Below are 22,727 nucleotides of genomic sequence, written 5' to 3'. Positions count from 1 at the left end.
GGGGTTATCCTGTTCACAAGTGAAAACAATGGAACTATTTCCGGGGGTGCAAAGGTACATCTACCTAGGGGACAAGCTGCTAGCTGGCTGTTCTTATGGATGGAAGATCACAACCAGTCTGGCTGTTTAACACTGGGAGAAAAACTTTGGATGAGCTATCCTTTAAGAGACTTGTTAGTTAAGTTTAAATTCTAGAAAACAAGTTATGGTTTTATTTTATACATAACTATTTGTTTCCATTAATTCTACTTGCTTCTTCTAGAATATCTGTTCTTTGAAAAATAAACTTTTACTTGTTTTCTCTGTAAACAAATCTAAGTGCTGTGAGTCAAGCAGATATGAAAGTGGTAAGTTGGATGCGTTATTGCACTGGGAGTAGTGTATCTCTGAATTCTGTAAGCATAGGCCTGGTCATTCCAGGGGGAGTGTTGGGAGATTGGAGTGTGCCTATTGCTTGCCTGATGAGGGACAGCCAAGGCTGCGTGGGCTGAGAGGGGAGTGCTTTTGTTGCCTGTGGCTGGTGGAGTCAGGGAACTGAACCCTGGAAGACACAAACAAGGCTTTCTCCCGCTAAGGGCAGCTGCTAGCAAGGTGCCTCACACCCTAGGTACCCTTGGGAAGTGTCACAGCATCCCACCTTCTCTTATACCCAACAGCTGCCTATATATGCAGCTATCCAACTGCAAAAGGTCTGTGAGCATTTGTCCATCCCTACTGCTATAGAGACACCTACATGCTGTCTCAGGAGTAGGAAAGGATCAGATATCAGCTGGGAATAAGCCATTAAAAAAAATTACTTGCCTTGTACATAGATGAGTGTCTTATGCCTGAACTTAGGCAGAGAGAGGAAGGCCCTCTTGATACCCAGGTATCTTTTGATGGTCAAGACTCATAAATACTTCACTTCTGCTACACAGGGCTTTAACAGCTAATATTTCTTTGCACTGAGTACTCATAAACCTTATTAGGGATGAACCCATTTTCTTGTTAACAAATTGCCCACCATACCTTAAGGAATTGCCTTTCTGGTGGCCGAAGCATGAAGGTGCATATGAATGTTTAGCATATCTTGCAAGTAAATACCTTGCAACACTGGCTACAACAGTGCCACAGAAACACCTGTTCTCACTTTCAGGTGACGTAAATAAGAAGTGGGCAGCATTATCTCTTGTAAATGTAAACAAACTTGTTTGTCTTAGCGACTGGCTAAACAAGAAGTAGGACTGACTGGACTTGTAGGCCCTAAAGTTTTACATTTTTTTACATAGCCACTAGAAATAAAGCAACATAATAATTCTACATTTGTAAGTTGCACTTTCATAAAGAGATTGATTGCACTACAGTACTTGTATGAGGTGAACTGAAAAATACTATTTATTTTGTTTATCTTTATAACAGTGCAAATATTTATAATCAAAATAATATAAAGTGAGCACTGTACACTTTGTATTCTGTGTTGTAAATGAAATCAATATGAAAATGTAGAAAAAATTCCAAAATATTTATAATATTTATAATAGTATTTTTGATGAAGCAAAGCTGAAGAAAGTGATTTCTGGGTTTGACTGGAGCCAGACAGAAAAGCATGATGAGGACTATAATATCTTTGCTGACAAGCTGAGACGTTGCATAAAAGCAGCTGAAATTGAAAAGATGAAGAAAGCAAAGGGAAGAATCTTGAACTAAACGAAAAGCTTGTTAGAGAAGCGGAGAAATATGAAAAGGAGCTCGGATAACAACCTTGAGTACTCCATTCTGTGCAAGCTTATAAGGCAAAAACTGAAGGACGACTTTGAAAACTTCCAGAAAGAAAAGCTCTTTAGAACAGCTGAATCACACAAGAGCCTCAGGACATGCAAGCGGGAATTGGCGCAGTATAGATTGAGTGTAACACAGTGGTTTCCCCAGGAATTGAAATTAGGGGGGGGTATTCGAATTTACGGGGGGGGGTGTCAGGACCAATGAGATAAATAAAAGAGATATGAATAAAGTAAATGTTTTGTTAGGATTATGCAAATTTAACATAAGAATAATACAAGTTACACCAAAGCACATAACAGGTCTAGATTTCTAAAAAAATATACATTTAAAAAAAAAGTATTTAATTTAAATTGACTTTTGAAAAGTAAGCCATCATAGGGTAAGAGGGCAGTCCTCTCATGGATCAGTAACTGGTTAAAAGATGGGAAACAAAGGGTAGGAATAAATTATAGGTGTCAGAATGGAGAGAGATAAATAGTGGTTTCCTTGAGGGGTCAGTACTGGGACCAGTACTGTTCAACATATTCATCTGGAAAAATGGGTAAACAGTGAGGTGGCAAAATTTGCACATGATACAGAACTATTCAAGATAGTTAAGTCCCAGGCAGACTGCGAAGAGCTACAAAGGGATCTCACAAAACTGGGTGACTGGGCAACAAAATGAAATTCAATGTTGATAAATGCAAAGTAATGCACATTGGAAAGCAATCTCAACTATACATATAAAATGATGGCATCTGAATTAGCTGTTAACACTCATGAAAGAGATCTTGGAGTCATTGTGGATAGTTCTCTGAGAACATCCACTCAATGTGCGGCAGCAGTCACAAAAGCAAACAATGTTGGGAATCATTAAGAAAGGGATAGATAATAAGACAGAAAATATCATACTGCCTCTATATAAATCCATGGTACGCTCACACCTTGAATAGTGTTTGCAGATCTGGTCACTCATCCTAAAAATATATATATTGGAACTGGAAAAGGTACAGAGATGGGCCACTAAAATGATCAGGGGTATGAAACAGGAGGAGAGTTTAAAATGACTGGGAATTTTCAGCTTAGAAAAGAGATGACTAATGGGGATATGATAGAGATCTACAAAATCTTGACTGGTGCGAAGAAAGTGAATAAGGAAATTTTATTTAATCCTTCACATAATACAAGAACTAGCAGTCACTCAATGAAATTAATAGGCAGCAGGTTTTAAAAAAACAAAAGGGAGTACTTCTTCACACAATATAAAGTCAACCCAGGGAACTCTTTGCCAGAGGACGCTGTGAAGACCAAAACTATAACAGGATTATAAAAAGAACTAGATAAATTCCTGGAGAATAGGTCCATCTGTGGCTATTAGCCAAGATGGGGACAGATGCAACACCATGCTCTGACTGTCCCTAGCTTGTTTTCCAGAAGCTGGGAATGGGCAACAGGGGATGGTCACTGGATGATTACCTGTTCTGTTCATTCCCTCTGGGACACCTGGCCTTGACCACTGTTGTAAGACAGGGTACTGGGCTATATGGACCATTGGTCTGACCCAGTATGACCATTCTTATGTAAAAATTAATTATATTAATAAAAATGTTTAGTACAGAAACTCCCCAACATAATGACCTCCCAAGATAGCAACAATGTGAGATAACAACCTTGGCAAATAAAGCATTTTAAAAATCTTGGCCTACTAGGAAACATATTTATATAACTTTCCATTCCCAGTCACAAATCTAGCATTCTGGAGCAAAGTGACTAAAATATAATCTAACAAACAAATGTTTATTTAACTTTTCCCTCCCCCGCACCCCACTCACCGGTGTTGTCCTTGGTCAGTGGAGAGTACACTCAGAGTTCAGAGGTGCTTTCACATGAGTACACCTTCCAGGTGGGGGACAAGAAGGCACCTTGCTCGTTCCTCCAGCTGCTCACTGTTTGCTCTGGCCACGGCTGTTTGTTGTGCCACCGTTCACTCCACCATTCTGTTGCCAATGGCCCTGCGCAGTCACCCTCTGCTGCCACCTGCCCCTGTGACCTCTGCGAGTTGGTCTCTTGAGGTTCCACCAGCTCTCAGTCATTTCAGCTGAGCTCTCATTGGGGGAACCTCGCTGCTAGTGCAGTCTGGGCTGTCTCTTCCACAAAAACACTATCCCCACAACAGGACTAAGCTCTTAGACCTGATTGTCAGTGATTTCAGCTGCAGTGGTCACTTAACAGAATAAAAGACTACCTATGGAGCCTAATCAGCTCTGTCTTTAAACAGTGGAGAGGGACAGATCCCCACCCTCTCTCTTGATGCCTTCAAATCATCACAGGCTAAGTACAGTTCTACTGCCCTTTATTCATACAATAAGAACAACATTTCATCCCCCCCACCCCCCGCCGCCACATTCAAGTGGTTTGTAACCCAACCGCAGCCAAAATCTATCACTTGGACAACACAGCTCTGTTTGCAGGATACCTAGGTAGATTAGGTGTGAATGTAAATATAATCTGGCCCCACAGCCCCAGGTCATCACTAGCTGTTAGACTTTGCTTACAAATCATCATTTGATATCATAAGGTTGGCCAACATCATGAATGCACTGACGTAGAAAAAAAAACAGCTGTATAAAGAAGCAAGGAAGCTAGTCTATGTTTATACTTTTCAAATCTAGTATACTTTTTCAGATACACATATTTTATCATACACTGTATAAGCTTTTAAGTGTTTATTAATGTTTCAGTTTTAATTCAGATTTCCAAACAGTCACTAAATTGGTATGTAACTAGCTCACAAAACTAGGGAGGGTGTTGGGGAAATTCAGGGGGGTGTACACCCCTCTGGGGGGGGGGTCTAGGGAAATCACTGGTGTAACAGCATTGAAGAACAAGGATGGAGAGACAGTAATTGACAGAGCAGGGATGGAGGAGGTCTGCAAGGACTTCTATACAGAACTGTTCAAAGCAAGAATCAACGTCCCTCTCTCAACGCTCCAAGAGTCAAAAGAATGTGTCCGCCCAATAATCGTCAGCAAAGTACGAAGCGCACTACACCAGATGAAGAAGGGAATAGCTCCAGGCAAAGATGGAATAACGTCAGAAATGATTTCTGCAGGAGGCGAAAAACATTGGAAGGCCCTTGCTTTAAAATTCAGTCAGTATCTCCAAGAAGGAAAAATACCATCAAGTTGGAAGGAGTCGAATACTATCTTGCTGTACAAAAAGGAGGATCGCCCTATATGCCTGATCTCTCATATCTTTAAACTCTTTACAAAGGTGATAATGAACCAACTCTCACAGAGTCTGGATGAACAACAACCGAGAGAGCAGGCAGGGTTTAGAAGAAATTTTAGCACGATTGACCATATATTTACCAGTAGCCAGCGAGGTAATACAAACTCCCGCTGTGCATTGCTTTCATTGACTATGAAAAGGCCTTCGATAGCGTCAAGTTCAATGCAATATTAAAGGCGCTCACAGAGGAGGGCATTAATACGCAGTACCTCAGTTTGTTGAAGGAAGTGAATACTGGATGTACAACAGACATTACTCTCTTCAAAACTCCACTCCGCATCCCAATCCAGAAAAGCATAAAGCAAGGAGATACAATTTCACCAAAACTATTTAACACCTACCTTGAAATGGTCAGGAACAAGATCAATTGGAAGAGTGGTGTTAATATAAATGGAGAACAATTATCTCATCTCAGATTCGCAGACAACATCATACTAATTGCTGAAAGCACTAACCAACTGCAAAGCATGCTATGGAGACTCAATAAGAAAAGCAGTCAGGTCAGTCTGAAAATGAACTGCTGCAAAACGAAATACATGTGATCAGATGTCTTACGAAAAGCCCGAATAGAGGTAACACGAGAAGAAATTGAAGAAGTGTAACAGTATGTATGTTTGGGCCAAGAAGTTAATATGCGCCAAGACAGGAACGGAGAATTCTCGCGAAGGATTCGGGCAGGATGGTGTGCATTTAATTCCATCAAGAACATCCTCAAAGGAAAAATGGGCAAGACCACACATACAAATATCAGTCTCCATTACTAATAAACATTTACAGTATATTTCATTTGTAAAAGGCTGTCTTATAGAAAAAAACAAAAATGTATGAAAAATGTTTTATGCAAATTTTGTATCCATATTAATATCTTAGAATAAATACAAAAGTAATTTAGCACCTCTGATACTCCCCAGCCAATGTCTTGCATTATGATTTTAATGAAAGAGGAGTAAAACATTAGTGGATGATATGTAAAGGATCTCAGCAGAGCTTTCTAAATGTTTGAGGGGATGAGGAATTGTATGAAAGGAGAATTTTAGGAAAGGAGAGAATTGTTGTTAACATGACCTTCATTTGACTAATAAGTATGGGTGTTTTGCAGTTGGAGAGCTATAGATTATTTTAATATTTTATATCCAGATCCTGCACAATACTGCAAGCTACTTGGTACAGTAATGTACATTGACATATGAATCATAAAGCATACTAAGAATGTCTTTCTCCAGGGAGTAAGTAGGTGAGCCTATACTCTGATCACTTGGAGGCTAATTAGTGTCCCAGGAGAAGCTGAATGGGAGTAATTATCTAATCAAGGTGATGGGCTGGGTGGGGTAAACATTCAGCTGGCCCTGATAAAAGAGGCATAGGAAGGAAGTGCAAGAAGGGGTGGGTGGGAGAAACAGGGCTAGCTGAGCCTGGCAATGCAGTGGTCCCAGAGTAGGAAGATCTCTGTTCCTTGCAGATGCTACTCAGTGAGCATAAAACTCAGCAAACACTGTAAATAGGTGGGAGCACGGGGTCTGTGGTGATACTGGAGAAGAGAAATAGAAATAAAGTGTCACTAAGAGCACACCTAGTGGAGTCTGTGCGATTTCTGCACGGGACAAGGATGGAGCTGGGCCCGTTACAAAATGCAATATTTATGACTATCAATACAGTTTTTAATAAAAATACCAAAAACAATACTGATACTAATAGTAAACTAAGATAAGACTATGACAAGCTTCAGATCTTGCTGTCGTGATTTGAGCCACATGATTGAAGAAAAGGCTACCAATACAAACAGCCCTTTACAGAACACGGAAACAACACAATAGTTTCCATTTGGCAGAGATGAGTCACATACAGACTCAAAAATATTGTATTTTCAGACTATGCTGTTACTTCATCCCGAGAAAAGTTACGGAGAAGTGAAAAGATAGTAAAATAATATGGATATGAGGATTTAATCAATTAATGAACTTTGCAACTTACAGACACTTAACTTCCCCGGTAAGAGTTTATGATTGTGTAGACATTGGACTGTTTGTATAGAGTGAGTAGGATTTTGACTCTCCTAACAAAATCAGCAATGGTTGGGCTGGTAATTGATTGTTTCTTTCTACTTGGTTCTTTGGGTTGTAAGCAGAGTCAGGATAAGCTCTACCCTGACATCTGGTGGAAAGAATGTCAGAGTGTATTTGCATAGGCACGCCTACCCTATCCCAGACTGCTGAGCGGTGGGACTGCTTGGTGACAAATGACTCACCCTCAGTTGGGTGGTACTTGCTAGACAAGGGACATGGGTTCCAAAACCCAGTGAACTGAGAGAGGTTGGGGACAGGTATCTGTGTCTGGTGGTGCAGGCTCCTTGTGGAGCCAGAAGCACCAGTTCCACCCCCTCCTCTCTCCACTGTGGAATGTCAGAGTTGATTTTTTTTATTCCCTGAAGAATCTAAATACAGGTTACTGAGCTGAATGCACTTTGGGCTAATGGTGCACTAGCACTGGGGCTCCCCACTAAGACCTGAGATCACTAAGAGTTGAAATCACGAAAGAGCTGAAATGACTGAGCTGAGAGCACTGAGTACTGTGCTAACTAGTGGGGGAGCCTGAAGTTATACTGTGGAACAGAGCAGCTGGTGGAGTGGAGCAGTTGTGGGGACGGCTGGCGCGGATCATGGGACAGCTGGTGGCAGCAGAGCGGCTGGCAGAGCGGAGTAGCTGTGGGACGAGTGGAGCGGCCCACAGAGCGAGCGGAGCTGAGCAGTTTTGCAGAGCAGCTCATGGAGCAGAGCAGCTGGTGGAGCGGAGCAGTTCCTGAGGACGGCTGGAGGAGCAGAGTGGAGCAGCTGGTAAAGCGGAGCAGTTCGTGGAGAAGGCGGAAGCAGAACCCACGGAGAGGCAGGGCAGTTGGCCCAGACCACGTAAGGTGCCCCTTTCTACCCAGGCTGGGGGGAGGGACCTCTACAGATAACTCTTGAACTCTGGGGTGGCATTGACCAGAGACTTTTGGGTTGTTGGACTTTGGGGTGATTAGACTTAAAACCCTAAGGGGAAAAAGGACAATGCCAAACGTACTTGGAGGTGGGTTTTTGTTTATGGTTTGTGTTATAACCCTGTTTGTGGTGTTTCTCCAATGGGATGCCGCATTGATTCCTTCCTATATTAAAAAGATTTTGCTACACTCAGACTCCGTGCTTGCAAGAGGGGAAGTATTGCCTCCTAGAGGCGCCCACGGGGGTGTGGTATGTGAGTGTCCCAGGTCACTGGGTGGGGGCTCGAACCGGTTATGCATTGTGTTACTGAAACGGAACCTCTGGATACTGAACCCGGCCCTTGTTGCTGCCAACTCAGAGGGGCAGAAGGGTTACAGGGTTATAAGTAGCTGTCTGGTGTTAATCTCAGTTTATGCTAAATGCTGCTTTTTGGTGGGGAAAAAGCACCTCATCTATTTAGTCTGTGTGGCTTGCTAGAAGTATACAAACTGTGTAATTCAACTGTTACATTCAACTGTTACTATTTAAAAGACATAAAAAGACTCCTCTTACAAATTATGATAATAGATTCAACAAAGTACATCATTACCTGCACAAAGAATATACTTCCTCATTATGATCCCACATGGCATTATATACTCTGGCCTGAATCCAGCAAAGCATTTAAGCATTTGCTTAACTGTAAATATGTGAGTAGTCTCATTGATGTCAATATAAAAATATAGGCAGGGGAGACCACCTCTTTCCTCAGCAGACTCCTCCAATGCCCCCAGAGGCATTAGGACCACCATAGTTATCATGCTTCCTTCTAAAGCACACGAAGTGCTCCAATATCACAGCATTCCAGAGACTGAAAGCCACAACTTTCCCGTATTTAGAAAAAACTAGACCCACTAAGATTAAAATTCAAGAAATATAAATACAGTTCTTAAACCATCTGATAAGCATAAACCAAGTTTTATAGAGTTTAATTTGTGTGTTTTTCTGCTGAATCCTTAAAAACTGTGCTCTTGTCTGGTCTGTCTGTCATTAAAGATCTTTAGATTGTAAACTCTTTGGGGCAAGGACCATATTTTTGTTCTGTGTTTGTACAGTGCCTAACACAAGGGGGCATAGTCATGACTGGGGCTCCTAGGTGCTATCACAATTTAAACATAGTTGTCTGAATGAGCTCTCCCCTGCCATTAATTGATGAACTGGGGAGAAAGACTTCAGGTGCAGACCTTATTTTCAAGGACACACCTACTTTGCCTAGGTGATCAGCAGACCAGCCTGCTCTGCCAAGTGATCAGTTTTGGCTGGTCTGGGTTAAAATTAACTTTAGTCTTGGATGCAGGGGTAATGTAATGTCATTATCCTTATTGTATGAGTAAAGAGCAGTAGAACTATATTTAATATGCCTTAACTGAGGAGGATCACCCTAAATTCACTCGCTAAGTGAGTGGTAGTGATGCCAAATCCAAGTGAAAGAGATGGCTGTGGACAGGAGTTTTTATCTGGTTGTGTGGACTTGTTTAAAGGGTACTAAACCATTTGACCTTCCCTCTCTATGGTTTAGACAGAGCTGATCAGACTCAGTTGTGAGTCTTTGTTCCTTCTATGTGACTGCTAGAGCTGAGATTTCTGATAAGCTGGGGTAGGCCCTGAGCCTTAGACCTCGTAGTGTGGACAGTATTGTGACAAAATATAATGCTTAGGAGGCAGTCCCAGTGAGGTTGCCTACTACCCTGTGAAATCACTAAGAGCTGAAATTACAAATGGACTAGTGGAGTGACAGTGGCGAACAGTGCCAGTGACTGCTGGCAAGAAGCAATAGAAGGCAATGACTGCAAGTAGTGACAGAGGTGGCAGCAACACCGGTGAGCAGAGTCAGTATCATCACTCTGCCAGCCCTCAACGGTGGGCTGGGAGGTTGTCCCACCTGAATTCACCCTTGGAATGCAGCACTTCACTAACCTCAGACAACAAACCATCAGTGGGGTCCAGTGGAGGGAAAACGGAAATGCTGTGTTTAAGGGATATTTATCCATTGGACTTTCACATCACAAGGTGGGAAACTGAGGCAAAGAACTGCTGCCCAAGATCCTGTGAGGAGGGTGCTTTAGTTAATTAATTACTTTATTGTTTACTTACTTCTCAGTTGTTGTGGTGGTGCTTTCCCAAGTTAATGCTGTGTATCCCTCCGCTCTTAATAAAGTTTTCTTTTCTTATCCACAGACTCAGTGCTTGCAAGTGGGGAAACATTGCCTCTTAGAGGCACCCAGGGGTGGTGTTTAGTTTTCCCAAATTTCTGAATGGAGGCCCAAGACAATTTGGTTTTGTAATGTTAAGAGAAGCCCCTAGATATGGAACAGAGCTCTTGGTGCTGTCGATGGCACCCAACAGAAGCGTTACATAAATAATAAGTAATAATAATCTCATGGTACTCTCTAAGAGAAAAGATTTTCCCTTAGTGCATTTTCAACTACGTTCACTGTTGTGCAAAATACTATGTGGTAGCTGCCCTTTGGCTGCCACCCTGTCACCCTAATGATGGCCACATTTTATTTTAATGGTGACGTGATTCCTTTATTATAACAGGGCATACTAGCCCTTTAAGAATACGGGGGCCAGAAGACCTAGTGTCAGCTGTTGGAATGGAAAATGGGCCCAGAAAATGATAGTAGAACAGAGGAAGTGGTCCTGCAGAACTAGGAGTTGCATGAGGTGGGAAAAACCCTTGAACACAGTTCCTTTAAGGGCCTAGGATCAGGAGCTCTGTATGATGAACAAGGCTCTCCTCTCTTCCAGCCAGGGCTGGTGCAACCATTTAGGCGACCTAGGCAGTCGCCTAGGGCACTGGCATTTGGGGGGCGCTATTTTCTTCAGCAGTGACCGCGGCGGCCGGATCTTTGGCTGCCCCAGTCGCCGCCGGCATTTAGGCGGAGGGAGCTGGAGGAGGGGAGCGCAGGGAAGGCCGCCTGCAGCAAGTAAGGGCGGGGCCGGCACGCAGGGGAACTCCCCGCCCCAGCTCACCCCTGCCCCGCCTCCTCCCCGAGTGCACCCTGGCTGCTTTACTGCTACCGCCTCCCAGGCTTGCAGCACCTAAGCTGATTAGTGCCGCAAGCCTGGGAGGTGGGAGAAGTGAAGCAGCCACGGTGTGCTCGGAAGGCGGGGCAGGGGTGAGCTGCTTCACTTCTCCCACCTCCCAGGCTTGCAGCGCCAATCAGCTTAGGTGCCGCAAGCCTGGGAGGCGGGAGAAGTGAAGCAGCAACAGCGTGCTTGGGGTGCTCGTGCGCGGAGCAGAGGTGAGCTGGGGTGGGGCGAGTGCCTCTGGGCGGAGGGTGGGGAGCTGCCGTAAGGGGGATGCCTCAAGGCAGGGGGGAGCTGCCGCGGAGGGGGCACCTCAGGGTGGGGGGGGACTTTCGAGGGGGGACGTCTCAGGGCGGGGGCATGGAGGGGGAGGGCGCAAGGTGGAAGTTTCACCTAGGGCACAAAACATCCTTGCACCAGCCCTGCTTCCAGCCAATCAAGAGGAGCTCTCTGGAGGAGGGCAATATATAGATTGCATTTTGTCTCAGATGAAGGGAGACACTGATGCAGAGGGAAGCCAGGGCCAAAACAGTGAGCTCCAGCCAGACAGGATTATTGGCTTTGGGTGGAACAGAGGAAGAGCTTTGGGTGTGGCTCAAGAACCAGAGCTAAGTCTGTACTGTTAAATTACGGTTATGGACATTATGTGTGGGACTCATTGTGATTAAGGACTGTGAGGATTGTGTGAACTTTATTTGATATTAAACCAGGCCCAGAAAGGGGTGCTGTAAGCCACAACTAAGACAGTGAGTAGTACTTAAACAGGCTGGCAAGAGGGGGTTAATAGGGAGAGGATTCTTGTAAAGCAATCCCTGGCCATAAGGGGGTGAAAGGTAAATGTCCACTCCACCACTACATGTATATTTTTGTTTTTTTGTTAGGAAAACAGTTTGGGATGAAAGGTGTTGGCCCAAAGTAGCCTGAACTTGATGATGATCAGGGTATTCTGAAAAGCTCATCTTTTCACAGGAATTCAAAATTAGGAGAGGAGATGTCAGAGGGGGGAATTGTTGAAGGGAGATTTAAGCTTTTGTATTCCTTGATTTGCTGGTGGTGGGCCATACTGAATGGTACTGCTGTACTTTAGATATGTTTCAGTATTTTTATAGATAGATAGATATACATTTCAGTTATGTTCTGGGTGCCCATAAAAATAGATATTTGCTCTTTTTTAGTGTGTATATACATCTGAATAAGTAAATGAAACCATAATTTCCCTTCATATTTGAATAACATAAGATGCACAGGTTAGTGTCAGAGATTCAAATGTATCCCCTGGAGTCATAAAAATGTGTTCCTGAGTAACTTATCTCTGTGACTGCAGAGTGAAGACAAAGCTGATAAACTGCCAATTTTTATTGCTCAGAACAAACAAAAATATTTCTATTAGGATATTATCAAGGAAGATTGAAGTACCACACAAATTATGGTTGTGTATATTTTGATAATAAAATTCATATAAATGTAGATGAAAATTAGATATAGTCCTAAATTGTCTTGAAAATTGCCTCTGTTCTCTTCAGTTAGGCACCTTAGCACACACTGGAGTTCCTGCACCATAAGCAGTGGACAAACAAAAATGAGAATTTTTTGTATAAGAGCAGATCTCAACCCTAAAATTATAATTATAGTCCTGATTTATTGCTAAATTTATTATACCAGATTTCTGATGTTATATTGTAATATTGCCTGCAACTCAGAAACCAGGGTTTATATCCATTGGGTACAATTCTGCAATATTAAACACTTGCAGATTCCCACTGGCTTCCATGGGTCTCCAGTATCAGGTGCCAATGTACTTTATCTTCAAAATTTTTACTATTTGAGAAGAAACAGCAGAAAAATAATCTATAAATAATAAACAGATGTTTTAATAATTTAAATTCTGGCCAAATTGTGCAGCCTTACTTGCTTACTAATTGAACTAAATGTCTATTGAGGTAGTGGGAGTTTTAAATGAACAAAAACGGAGTAAGGACTTCAGGATTTGACTCTTTCAAAAGACTTATAAAACACTTATGGAAAAATTAATGTATCTTTGCAACTTAAATTTTACCTCTCTTCCTTTTCTTGCATTTCTAATTGGGTTTGCTTAGTTTGCTTTGTTTCTCCATATCTATCCAGAGTAGCCAATATTGATGTTTCCGAATCACTCTGCAATTTACCAAGATTATTCCGTAACCTTTCATTCTCACACTCAAGTTCATGAATGGAAGCTGTGTAACTCTCATGTTCTGTGCTAGATAAATCTATAGTCTGTGGAAGAAAATAAAATCATCATTAAATCATCATTTTTTCACTGTAACTAGAATTAATATTTTTAAAATGAAACACAAGGCAACACTGTTTGCTAAATACTTAGTTACCATATGTAATCACACAGCATTCATAGTAAATGACACACCAGTAGAAGTGCCTCTAGAAAAAAAGAACTACATAAATGGGAATAATAGCCTTTGAAACACAATGAAATTAAATTAGAATTTTTCCACAAACAATGCATTCAAGGCACTAGAGTGGTAAAATTGTTCGGTTATTTGAATTACTCTCCTTGAAAAACTAAGTCATGAAAGTAATCCTTAGCTGCCAAAGCTTGCAGTTGATTTAACTATATTTCTTCCTCAAGTAATATTTCCACTAAAGAATAATAAGAAAAAATACACAAAGGCATTATCAAACTATTTGTTTAAACGCTATATATAGTAGCAATACATTGGTGTCAAAGGCAAAATATCCAGAAAGACATGTCAGACTACTGATAAAAAACCTGGAGAAATCTTCTTAGACATTTGTTTATAAATAAACAGGCTTCCCTGGAGTTCAAAAAGATGCAATAGAAAAAAAAATGGTAACTGAGTTTAGAGATTGAAATCCAATTCCAACACTACCCTCAGAGGTGACTTTGCAAGACTGTCATCATAAAAGCTACTGTAAAATGATTTAGTTTGCAGGTCCAAAAGTTAATTGATTCAACCAAAATTACAACTAGTACAAAAAAGAAGGTCTTGTTAGATTTTTGGGGTTAGAAGAATTGGAAAGGTGCAAAAGGGTTTACGAATTAAAGGCTAAAATCCTCAAAATGCTGAGCATCTTCTTCATAGTTCTGAGCATCTTCAACCCCCATTAACTTCCACAGACAATGAGGAAGTTCTGAATTCTACTGGAGGTGCTTAGTACATCAAAGAATTGGGCTCTTATATAACACAAATGAAAATCCATGAAGGAAATACTTCAATATAAGCAGCTTTTTTGGGTCATAATTTTAGTAATTAAAGTTGCAAATAATGTTTTTTTTTCTATTAATGAATAAATTCATCTGGTTCTTAAAGGGGAAAATGGTCTATAGATTTCACTGAAAATGTTTAAAATAAATGTGTCAATGGAAACAATATAGGCACCTACAGATTTATATTTATAATGGTTGGGAAGCTTCTCTATTAACCTGAAATAGAATGCCTTAGAATTTTTGGAAATGTTATAGATATGACATAATGGAGATGTACTTTATGCAAGATGGATCTTGTAAGACAGAAGTCGGCAACCTTTCAGATGTGCTGTGCCGAGTCTTCATTTATTCACTCTAATTTAAGGTTTCGCGTGCCAGTAATATATTTTAACGTTTTAGAGGGTCTCTTTCTATAAGTCTATAATATACAAGTAAACTATTGTTGTATGTAAAGTAAATAAGGTTTTTAAAATATTTAAGAAGCTTCATTTAAAATTAAATTAAAATGCAGAGCCCCCCAGACCGGTGGCCAGAACCTGGGCAGTGTGCCACTGAAAATCAGTTTGCGTGCCATAGGTTGCCTACCCCTGTTGTAAAATATCATTGGAAAGGTTATAATTTACTGAATGTGATTATCCAATTTGTATGCATGTATCATTTCTGTATGTAAAGTTAGGAACATGGAACTACGTAACAATTACAACTGGGTGTATATTGGGAAGATACCCGCCAGATGACAGGCCATCAAATTTGATGAGCCATCAGGAAGGAACAACAAAATCATGAAGATACTAATCCCTCTCTCTCCTGGGAGCTGTTCGGGAGGTAACTGTGACACTACTAGGTCAGTCGGTCTTGTTACCTGATCCTAAATATTACTAGGGACTTCTTGTAACTTTCCACTGGAAGGGAAGGGGAGTCAAGTTTGGGAAACAAAGGATTCCTGCCTTATGTAAATCCTATTTAAGGGTGGGGAGGAAGGCAAACGGGACTCCTCTCCGTGGTCTGTCTGCCCAAGAAGAAAGACTGCTAAAGCCACCTGAAGGGGAGGCAGGGGGAGAGTCCAGTCTGAGACAGGGGTCCAGTCTGAAAGGAAATATAACTGGATCCCTGAACCACAGAATCTTTGCAACCTGCCTAAAATAACATTTAGGGTAAGAAATTACATTTTGTAACCTGTTTCTTAAGTATATTGAGCTTAACTTGCGTACTTTGGTTTATTTGCTCAGTAATCTGCTTTGTTCTGTCTGTTATCTCATATATTCACTTAAAATTCACCTTTTGTAGTTAATATACTTATTTCTTTTTTATAACATAACCCCGTGTGCTGGAGGAAGCTTACTAGCTTGGCTCAGTAAGACAGGTACAAAGGGTACCCAGGCTGCATAACAGGCAGGCTCAATGGTATCTCAGCACAACAGGGGAAACCAAAAAGGGGCAATCTGTCACAATATTTATGAAAGATTGTGTTTTGGAGATGTTCTCTGTAGCAGAGTGATTACCTGCTCCTGCCCTGCGGGGCTTGAAACAGCCCAGGAGAGGGCTGTGGCTGGGGCAAGAAGCCTGGGCTGACTGGGAAAAGTAGGCTCTGCTGTGGCCATGCCCTAATCAGGCCCAGCTGGCCCCTATAAAAGGCTGTGAGCCAGAGGCCTAGGCAATCTTCCTCTGCCTGTAGAGGGAGAAGGGCCTGGCTGCAGGGAGTTAGACACAGGGTACCTGAGTGGAGCAGGGCTGGGGAAAGGCAGAGGAGCTGGGGAGCTCCTGCCTGGAAAGCCCAGGCTGCCGCCGAGCATAAGGCCAAGAGGTACTGGGGCAACCCAGGGGTAGGCAAAGGCAGCAGGTCCAAACCCCTTTGCCTATGATGAGTGGCTGATACTGCAGTCTGCCCAGAGCATAGGGGCTAGATGGAGACTGGGCAGTAGCCAAAACTGAGGCAAAGTGGGGATAGTAGGTTGGGGAGACCCAGATTGGTGGGATACTGCCAGGGGGCAGCACCCCAGTTGAAAGGATACCGGGGTCCAAGGAGGGACATGGGGGGCCAAGAGGACAGGCAGATACCGGCCTGCAGCGGGCGCTCCTAGCTGGAAAAGAGCTAATTCCCAAGGACAACCAGCAGGAGGCGCCGCAGGGGTGAGTCCACACGTCTACATTCCCTCATAAAAGACAACGTAATTAGTGTAGGAATTTGGAGATTTTCCCTAGAGGCAAGGTTGGGAACACTGCATGGCTGTGTGCAAAAGCTCTCCAGTTTCTTTTATTAAAGTTTTATTCCTTTTCTCATTCACTGATTTGTTATTTAATGAACCCCAAGATCATTACAACAACAAACAAATAACTGATTTGTATATTTCATAGCAAAAAAATTACCATATATCTTCTAGACTGCAAATTTTCTATCATCTTCTTCAAATGTGTGTTTTCCGATCTGATAGCTTCATACTTCATCTCTGACATCTGAGGAAAAATTAAATTCTTAGTTGAACTTAATATTAGCTACAAAATATTCAGTATAGTTCTGTGTACGTTTAATTTTATACTTTACTCAAAACATTCATAAAGAATCATGACACTAATATAGTGAAAGTTTTTCTTGAAAGAAGCAGCATTAATTTCTCTACATAAGCAGAAAATTAGCACCTCTTAAATTTCAAGGGTTTGGGTAAGTTGTGTTTCTGCTACCCAGATGTTTTCAAATATGTGAGTAAAGATGGAGCTTATCTGTTTTTAAAACTGAAGTTTACAATGCTTTACAATACTGCAAGATTAACAATCGAGCTTTACAACTGACACACATCTCCAAAAAATTTCATAAACATTCTTTAATCAATAGGTTAAAAAGAGTGGTCAAAATTAGACAAAGTTTCTGGCTAATCTAATGAACAATTTTAATGATACAGTAGGTATAATAAAACCAGCACATATAATAAAACCAATTTTTCAAGATCTTCTATGTGCTTAAATGTAACTACAGTACTGATGACCAAAATGGACTGTATGTTAAAATTAGGTGTTGCACAATTGATGTTTCTGGTCCATTATTGTTCGGGCACCATTTTGGCTCTATTTTAGTATTATTTCATAAAGCTTAAATATAATAGTAGGCCAATGAAAACAAAAGCACAAGTTGTTGTTTTTTTTGCTTGCTTGCATACCTGTTGTTTTGCTAACAATTTTTCTTTTATCTCTAACTCCATTTTTAACTTTCTTTCCAGAAGAGTAGCTTTCTCCATGATAGTTGCTATAGTGATCTCCTTCTGATGAAGCTCTTCTGTCAGGTCAGAGATTTCTGTCCTCATTCTTTCCTGCTCAGAGCTATGGGACTGCTCCTCGTGATAAAGATGGTCCCTTATCTGTAGCAAATGTGTTCCCAAAAGACAATGTTTATGCAGTATATAAGATCGCATCACTTATTACCTACTAGTGATTTTTTCCTCTCCTATTCCAGTACACCAACTCTTCTAACTGTATCAGTGATTTTAAGGCCATTTTAAAATAAAATGTCTTTATGATTCAATGCAATTAACTTTTTTCTTTATTCAGCATCTTTTCACAATCCATAATTTATTCTTTAGATCACTTGTCTATTTATTTGGTGTCAAAGGTGGTAGCAATATTTAAATTCACAACAACAACAACAACAACAACAATAATCATAGGGTTTGTAAAAATATTAATTTTAAAAATTATACCTTAAGACAAAAAGTATCTCTGGTGTCCCCAGCCTCTGTTTGTGAGAGGGTGGTGATGGACAGCAGGAGAGAGATCATTTGATCATTACCTGTTAGGTTCACTCCCACCTGGCATTGGCCACTGTCAGTAGACAGGATACTGGGTTGGATGGACCTTTGGTCTGACCCAGTATGGCCATTCTTATGTTCTTATGTTAAATCTATTGAAAGGTATTACTTACTAAGATGTATTTACCTTACCTCTAAATTAATTTAGGCTGTCTTAAAAGCACTCACTTCACTCAAAATGAATCCAAAGAAGCTCTTTATGAGAAATAATCACAGAAATAAAGAGCTTATACAGTATTATGAAACAGAGCTCTTATTGGTATTACCTATTACAGAATAAAAAATTGCCACCAAAATCACTTTATGACAGCTACTGCTGCTATAATACATAACATTTAAGGTAATATTTTCTGCAAAACCTTCCCCTGTCTGATACTCCAGAGTGTCTATAAAGAGATTTGGGTCTCATAATCCTTCTGCCAGTAACAAATAATGCAACATCAGAAGATTTTCATATTACTTAGAAACAAGAACAAAAATCAGCCAAACTACATCTGAATTTGTTTTAATTAGTATCCCATAATAATGCACATGATCAATAGTTGATATTTTCATTTATTAAAAAAATAAACATTTTAGAACACTTAAATTTAGATATAAACATCTAAGGGATATATCATGATCTCATGTCAAAGTCACTATAAATCTGCTTCAGCAACCACATAGTCTGCTCCCAATTGCAGATGCTGCTGCTCACATCCCTGGTCAATGGTATAAGTTGTATGTGAGAAGAACGGGCTGGGCACCCCTACACACCAGAGAGAGTAACACAGCCACATTTGGTATAGAGACCCGCCAAGCCATATGTCACCTCATGCCACTACTATACTGAAATCACCAGGGTCCTGTATGAGCAGTATGGCACACAGTTCAACCAAAGAAGCCCTGCACTGAGCTATGTTATGTGCATTGTATTCCAAAGTGCCCATGGTAACTTGCTCCAGCTGTTCAGCCAATGCAGCTTATGTTTCAGACCAAATGGTCTGTGTAGGAGTTATTTCCATGACTGTGCCACTTTGACATGGGTCTCTGCCTCTATTTGCACGTTTCACTCAGTTCTGGTGTTTGCCCTGTGCACAGTGGTGTTGAGTGTACAGCTGTTCTATTTCTTCTGGGAACACAGTACGCACATAAATTTCCTTCTTACCTGTGAAAATGCAGCTATTCTCTTATGCATTTTAGTGCATTCGTATAAGCAAGGTCATGATTTTGCCTTAATACTTAAAAAAAAACCCAAAAAACTCTACTACAACTAAGATTTCAAAATATTTACAAATGTGAAATACCTTGTTTAGCTCTTTTTGCTGACTGTCCTGGTGTTGTTCCAAATGTAATACCTCCGCTTTTTTGTTTTCCAGTTCCTGAATACATTGTGCATAGGCTGATTGAAGCCTTTAAATAAAAAAGTATTAATAATAATAATTATTGAGGGTCAAATTGTTCCCTGCATGAGAAAAACCCATGAAATGGGCAGACAGTGCCATGAGCCACAGTTTTTTGCCTCACCATTCAATCAGGGAAGGGCTGCCCTCTTACGGAAAAGGCAGGAGATTTGGTCACCTAAACCAGGGTGGAGCTTGGTAGATCCATGGATCACCTGTCTGCTGTAAAAATCCTGAAATCACTTGTGAATCCACATGTCATGTAATGCCACGTGGCTACAGCAAAACACACATTTACTAGCCTAGCTGTAAAAATCATACAAATTGTTGTCAGGGGGTGGGTTGTGTTAGAGAGTCTTGTTTTTTTAATCAATGCATTTTTAAAAACTGTGTTAGAGTACCTAGATCAAAGGAAAGGTGTTCTTTTAATCAAATAAGCATATAAAGCCTAAACAATTAGGCATCATGAAAACCATTAACTGAGTGCGTAGCTATTGATTACGATCTCATAAGATAAAATTACTAAAATATTAATTCAAACATGAATTTTATTTTCTAATCTACAGTATCTTTTAAATATATACCAAAGGGAAGAAAAACGTTATTTAGCTCACAAATTCTCTACAATGTAAATGATATCTTTCAAATACATACTTCATTTGATTTTCTTGGATGTTTTTACATTCTCCATATTTCAATAATTCTTTACGCAACTGCTGGAATTCCACTTCCATCCCTCTCCAGAGGGCATCATGTGACTGCAGCTCATTTCTCATCTCTGAAAGTCCTGCCTCCACATTCTAAATAAATAAATGATTCAAATGACTCAATAGTGGCTTTAAATTCTGTGGTCTTGTAGCATAAATATTCTGACATATACTTAATATTACATATTTAATATGAATGTAAGAAGCAATTTTTATTTGACAAATCTTTTTTATTCTGAGGCCAGTTCCTATTTTGGAGTAGGCACTGCTTTTTTAAGGTTTTCAACAGTCAATCTCTCTCTCTCTCTCTCTCTAGAAACGTCATTCAAAAATAAGATACTTAAAGTTCTTTAGGTCATGCATTGCTAAGATGCATTTGTCTCTGACATATTCATAGGAAACCTTCTACAGCGTTATGGTAACTTCTCATTTTATTTAAGTTTTCCAAAACAGTTTCAGTTTGTTTCAGTGTGTTCTATCTAGATCATGAGTTCTCAACCTTTTTCTTTCTGAACCCCCCCCGACACATGCTATAAAAACTTCATGACCCACCTGTGCCATAACAACTATTTTTCTGCATATCCAGTATATTAAAAGCTGTATTAAATTGATAATTATAGAGCTAAACACACACATACCCATATATAATATAAAAAGAAAAGGAGACTATACGTACAAAAATAAAAAACTGAATTTTTTTTTTTTTTACTTAGCGTGAAACTTGTTGTTGGTGCTGACCTACAGGCTGGGTGGCCCAATGAGGTGACACTGGGGGAGGAGGTGGCATTCCCTCCCTGAGCCCCACTACCCAAGGCTGAAGCCCAGTTTATTTTGGTGGACCCTCTGAAACCTGCTTGTTGCCCCCCAGAGGACCACAGACCCATGGTTGGGAACTACTGTTCTAGATCACATTCTATGATGCAGGATTCAGTGGCACCATTTAGTGGTATTTTATATTTTTCTAACATTGAAGTATAACATTTTATATCCTTGGAATCCTGAATAAGGAGATTAGGTGGAGGTGAATGGCTCCAATAGACACTCTCTAAAAGCTTCCAGAAGCTTGCAGTGTATGCAACTAGATTTCACATGTGGGAACATGCAGAGGCCACTTTGAAGTAGAATCTATCTAGCTAAAACATGCACTCATTCATCTCCAGAGCTATCTGCATCTAGTCAGAGATGACAGTTTATTTATAGCATCAACTATACAAGCTTTCAAACCATCACTATTGAGCTTTACCCTTGGACTTCTCTAGTGCTGATCCTACTTCACCTTTCATTTCTTGGAATTAAAAATGTGACAAACAACTGACATGTAAACATCACATTGCAATGAGCTTGGTGAAAGCTTGTTATGGGATTGAGACTGATAAGTGTGAACTCACCCTAACTGTAAGCAGAAGCCCCACATAAGGCAAAAGGAGTGTGCGAATCTGCCCAGAAGTGAGCAAGCATGTGTGTGTGTGTGTGTGTGTGTGTGTGTGTGTGTGTGTGTGTGTGTGTGTGTGTGTGTGTGTGTGTGATTACAGTGAGAACAGACAAGAAAAAGACAGTCTAAAGGAGCATGATGACTGATCCTGGAAGAAACCTGGAGAGAGACTTTTGGGACAGAGAGTGCAGGCTGATAAGAGTGCTCTTGGTGCTGTAAGCAAAATAATCTGTTTATTGCTATTTGATTCCTTCTGCATTCAGAGATCACAGGACTTTGTACATTCTTTGTAAATACACAAAACTGCATCAAGGAAATACCTAACTCCAATTTCTACTCCCAACTGGAACACCCTCAGCGCCCAAACTCAACTAGCTGCTTGGGTCAAAAAGGGCAACGGTATTATGCTTGAAATAATATCTATGTATAAGCCCTCATTATAACCAGCACAATTATACCAAAATATGAGCATATAATTTGAAAACATAACTTTTGAGCAATGGCAAAAAAAACAAATAGTGGATAAAAGAAACAAGAATGTTCCAATGGTGGTAGACTTTGCCTTTAAAATAGTATGCTAAAAAAATGTTAGTGTTTTTCATTACTTCTTCGTTTTATTTCAATACATTTAAAAGTGAAAAGAAAGCTTGTTAACCTTCAAAAATGACCATGGAAATTCACATCTCAGAAGAGTGAATCCAGAACAGCTATTGCAAGAGAGTTCCTTCAAAGGGTTTATTCCCCCAGAAGGGAGGGGGCTCAGATTAGAGTGACTTTTCTTCCAATCCAAAGAGGACTGTGGTTTTGTTTGCCTGAAAGGGTTGCTGAAGAGTGATGTGAAGCACTCCCTCTCTCCTGCAGGAGTTGGGCATACTGACTAAATTGTCACAGCCTTTGTTGGCTTGAGATGGGGTGGACCAAGCTTTAATTGCGTACAGGATCTCTAGCATTTCAAAGTATTGTGCTACAACTCCACCACTGGGCTGGCCCTTTGTTTAAAGGGTCAAAAGCTTTAGTTAAACACCGAAGTGCATCTCTGAGCATTTCCAAGTAAAAATTAAATTTAATACACTCTTAATAGAAGCTACAAGGACTTACTCATGGC

The 22,727-nt window shown here is 40.6% G+C and overlaps 1 protein-coding gene across 1 annotated transcript in view; it reads right to left on the bottom strand.

The window, feature by feature from the left end:
• Window positions 1-22,727, bottom strand: part of DEUP1 (deuterosome assembly protein 1) — an 84,303-nt gene that overhangs the window by 21,228 nt on the left and 40,348 nt on the right. The window contains 5 exon segments of the mRNA XM_030559318.1: window positions 13,135-13,334; window positions 16,672-16,758; window positions 17,457-17,654; window positions 19,388-19,493; window positions 20,138-20,283. Coding sequence (XP_030415178.1) covers window positions 13,135-13,334; window positions 16,672-16,758; window positions 17,457-17,654; window positions 19,388-19,493; window positions 20,138-20,283 — 737 coding nt within the window.

This window comes from Gopherus evgoodei, chromosome 1 (genome assembly GCF_007399415.2).
Source record: "Gopherus evgoodei ecotype Sinaloan lineage chromosome 1, rGopEvg1_v1.p, whole genome shotgun sequence".
Lineage (NCBI taxonomy): Eukaryota > Metazoa > Chordata > Testudines > Testudinidae > Gopherus > Gopherus evgoodei.
The sequence above is the reverse complement of the archived record's forward strand: the minus strand, read 5'-3'. Positions and strand labels throughout refer to the sequence as shown.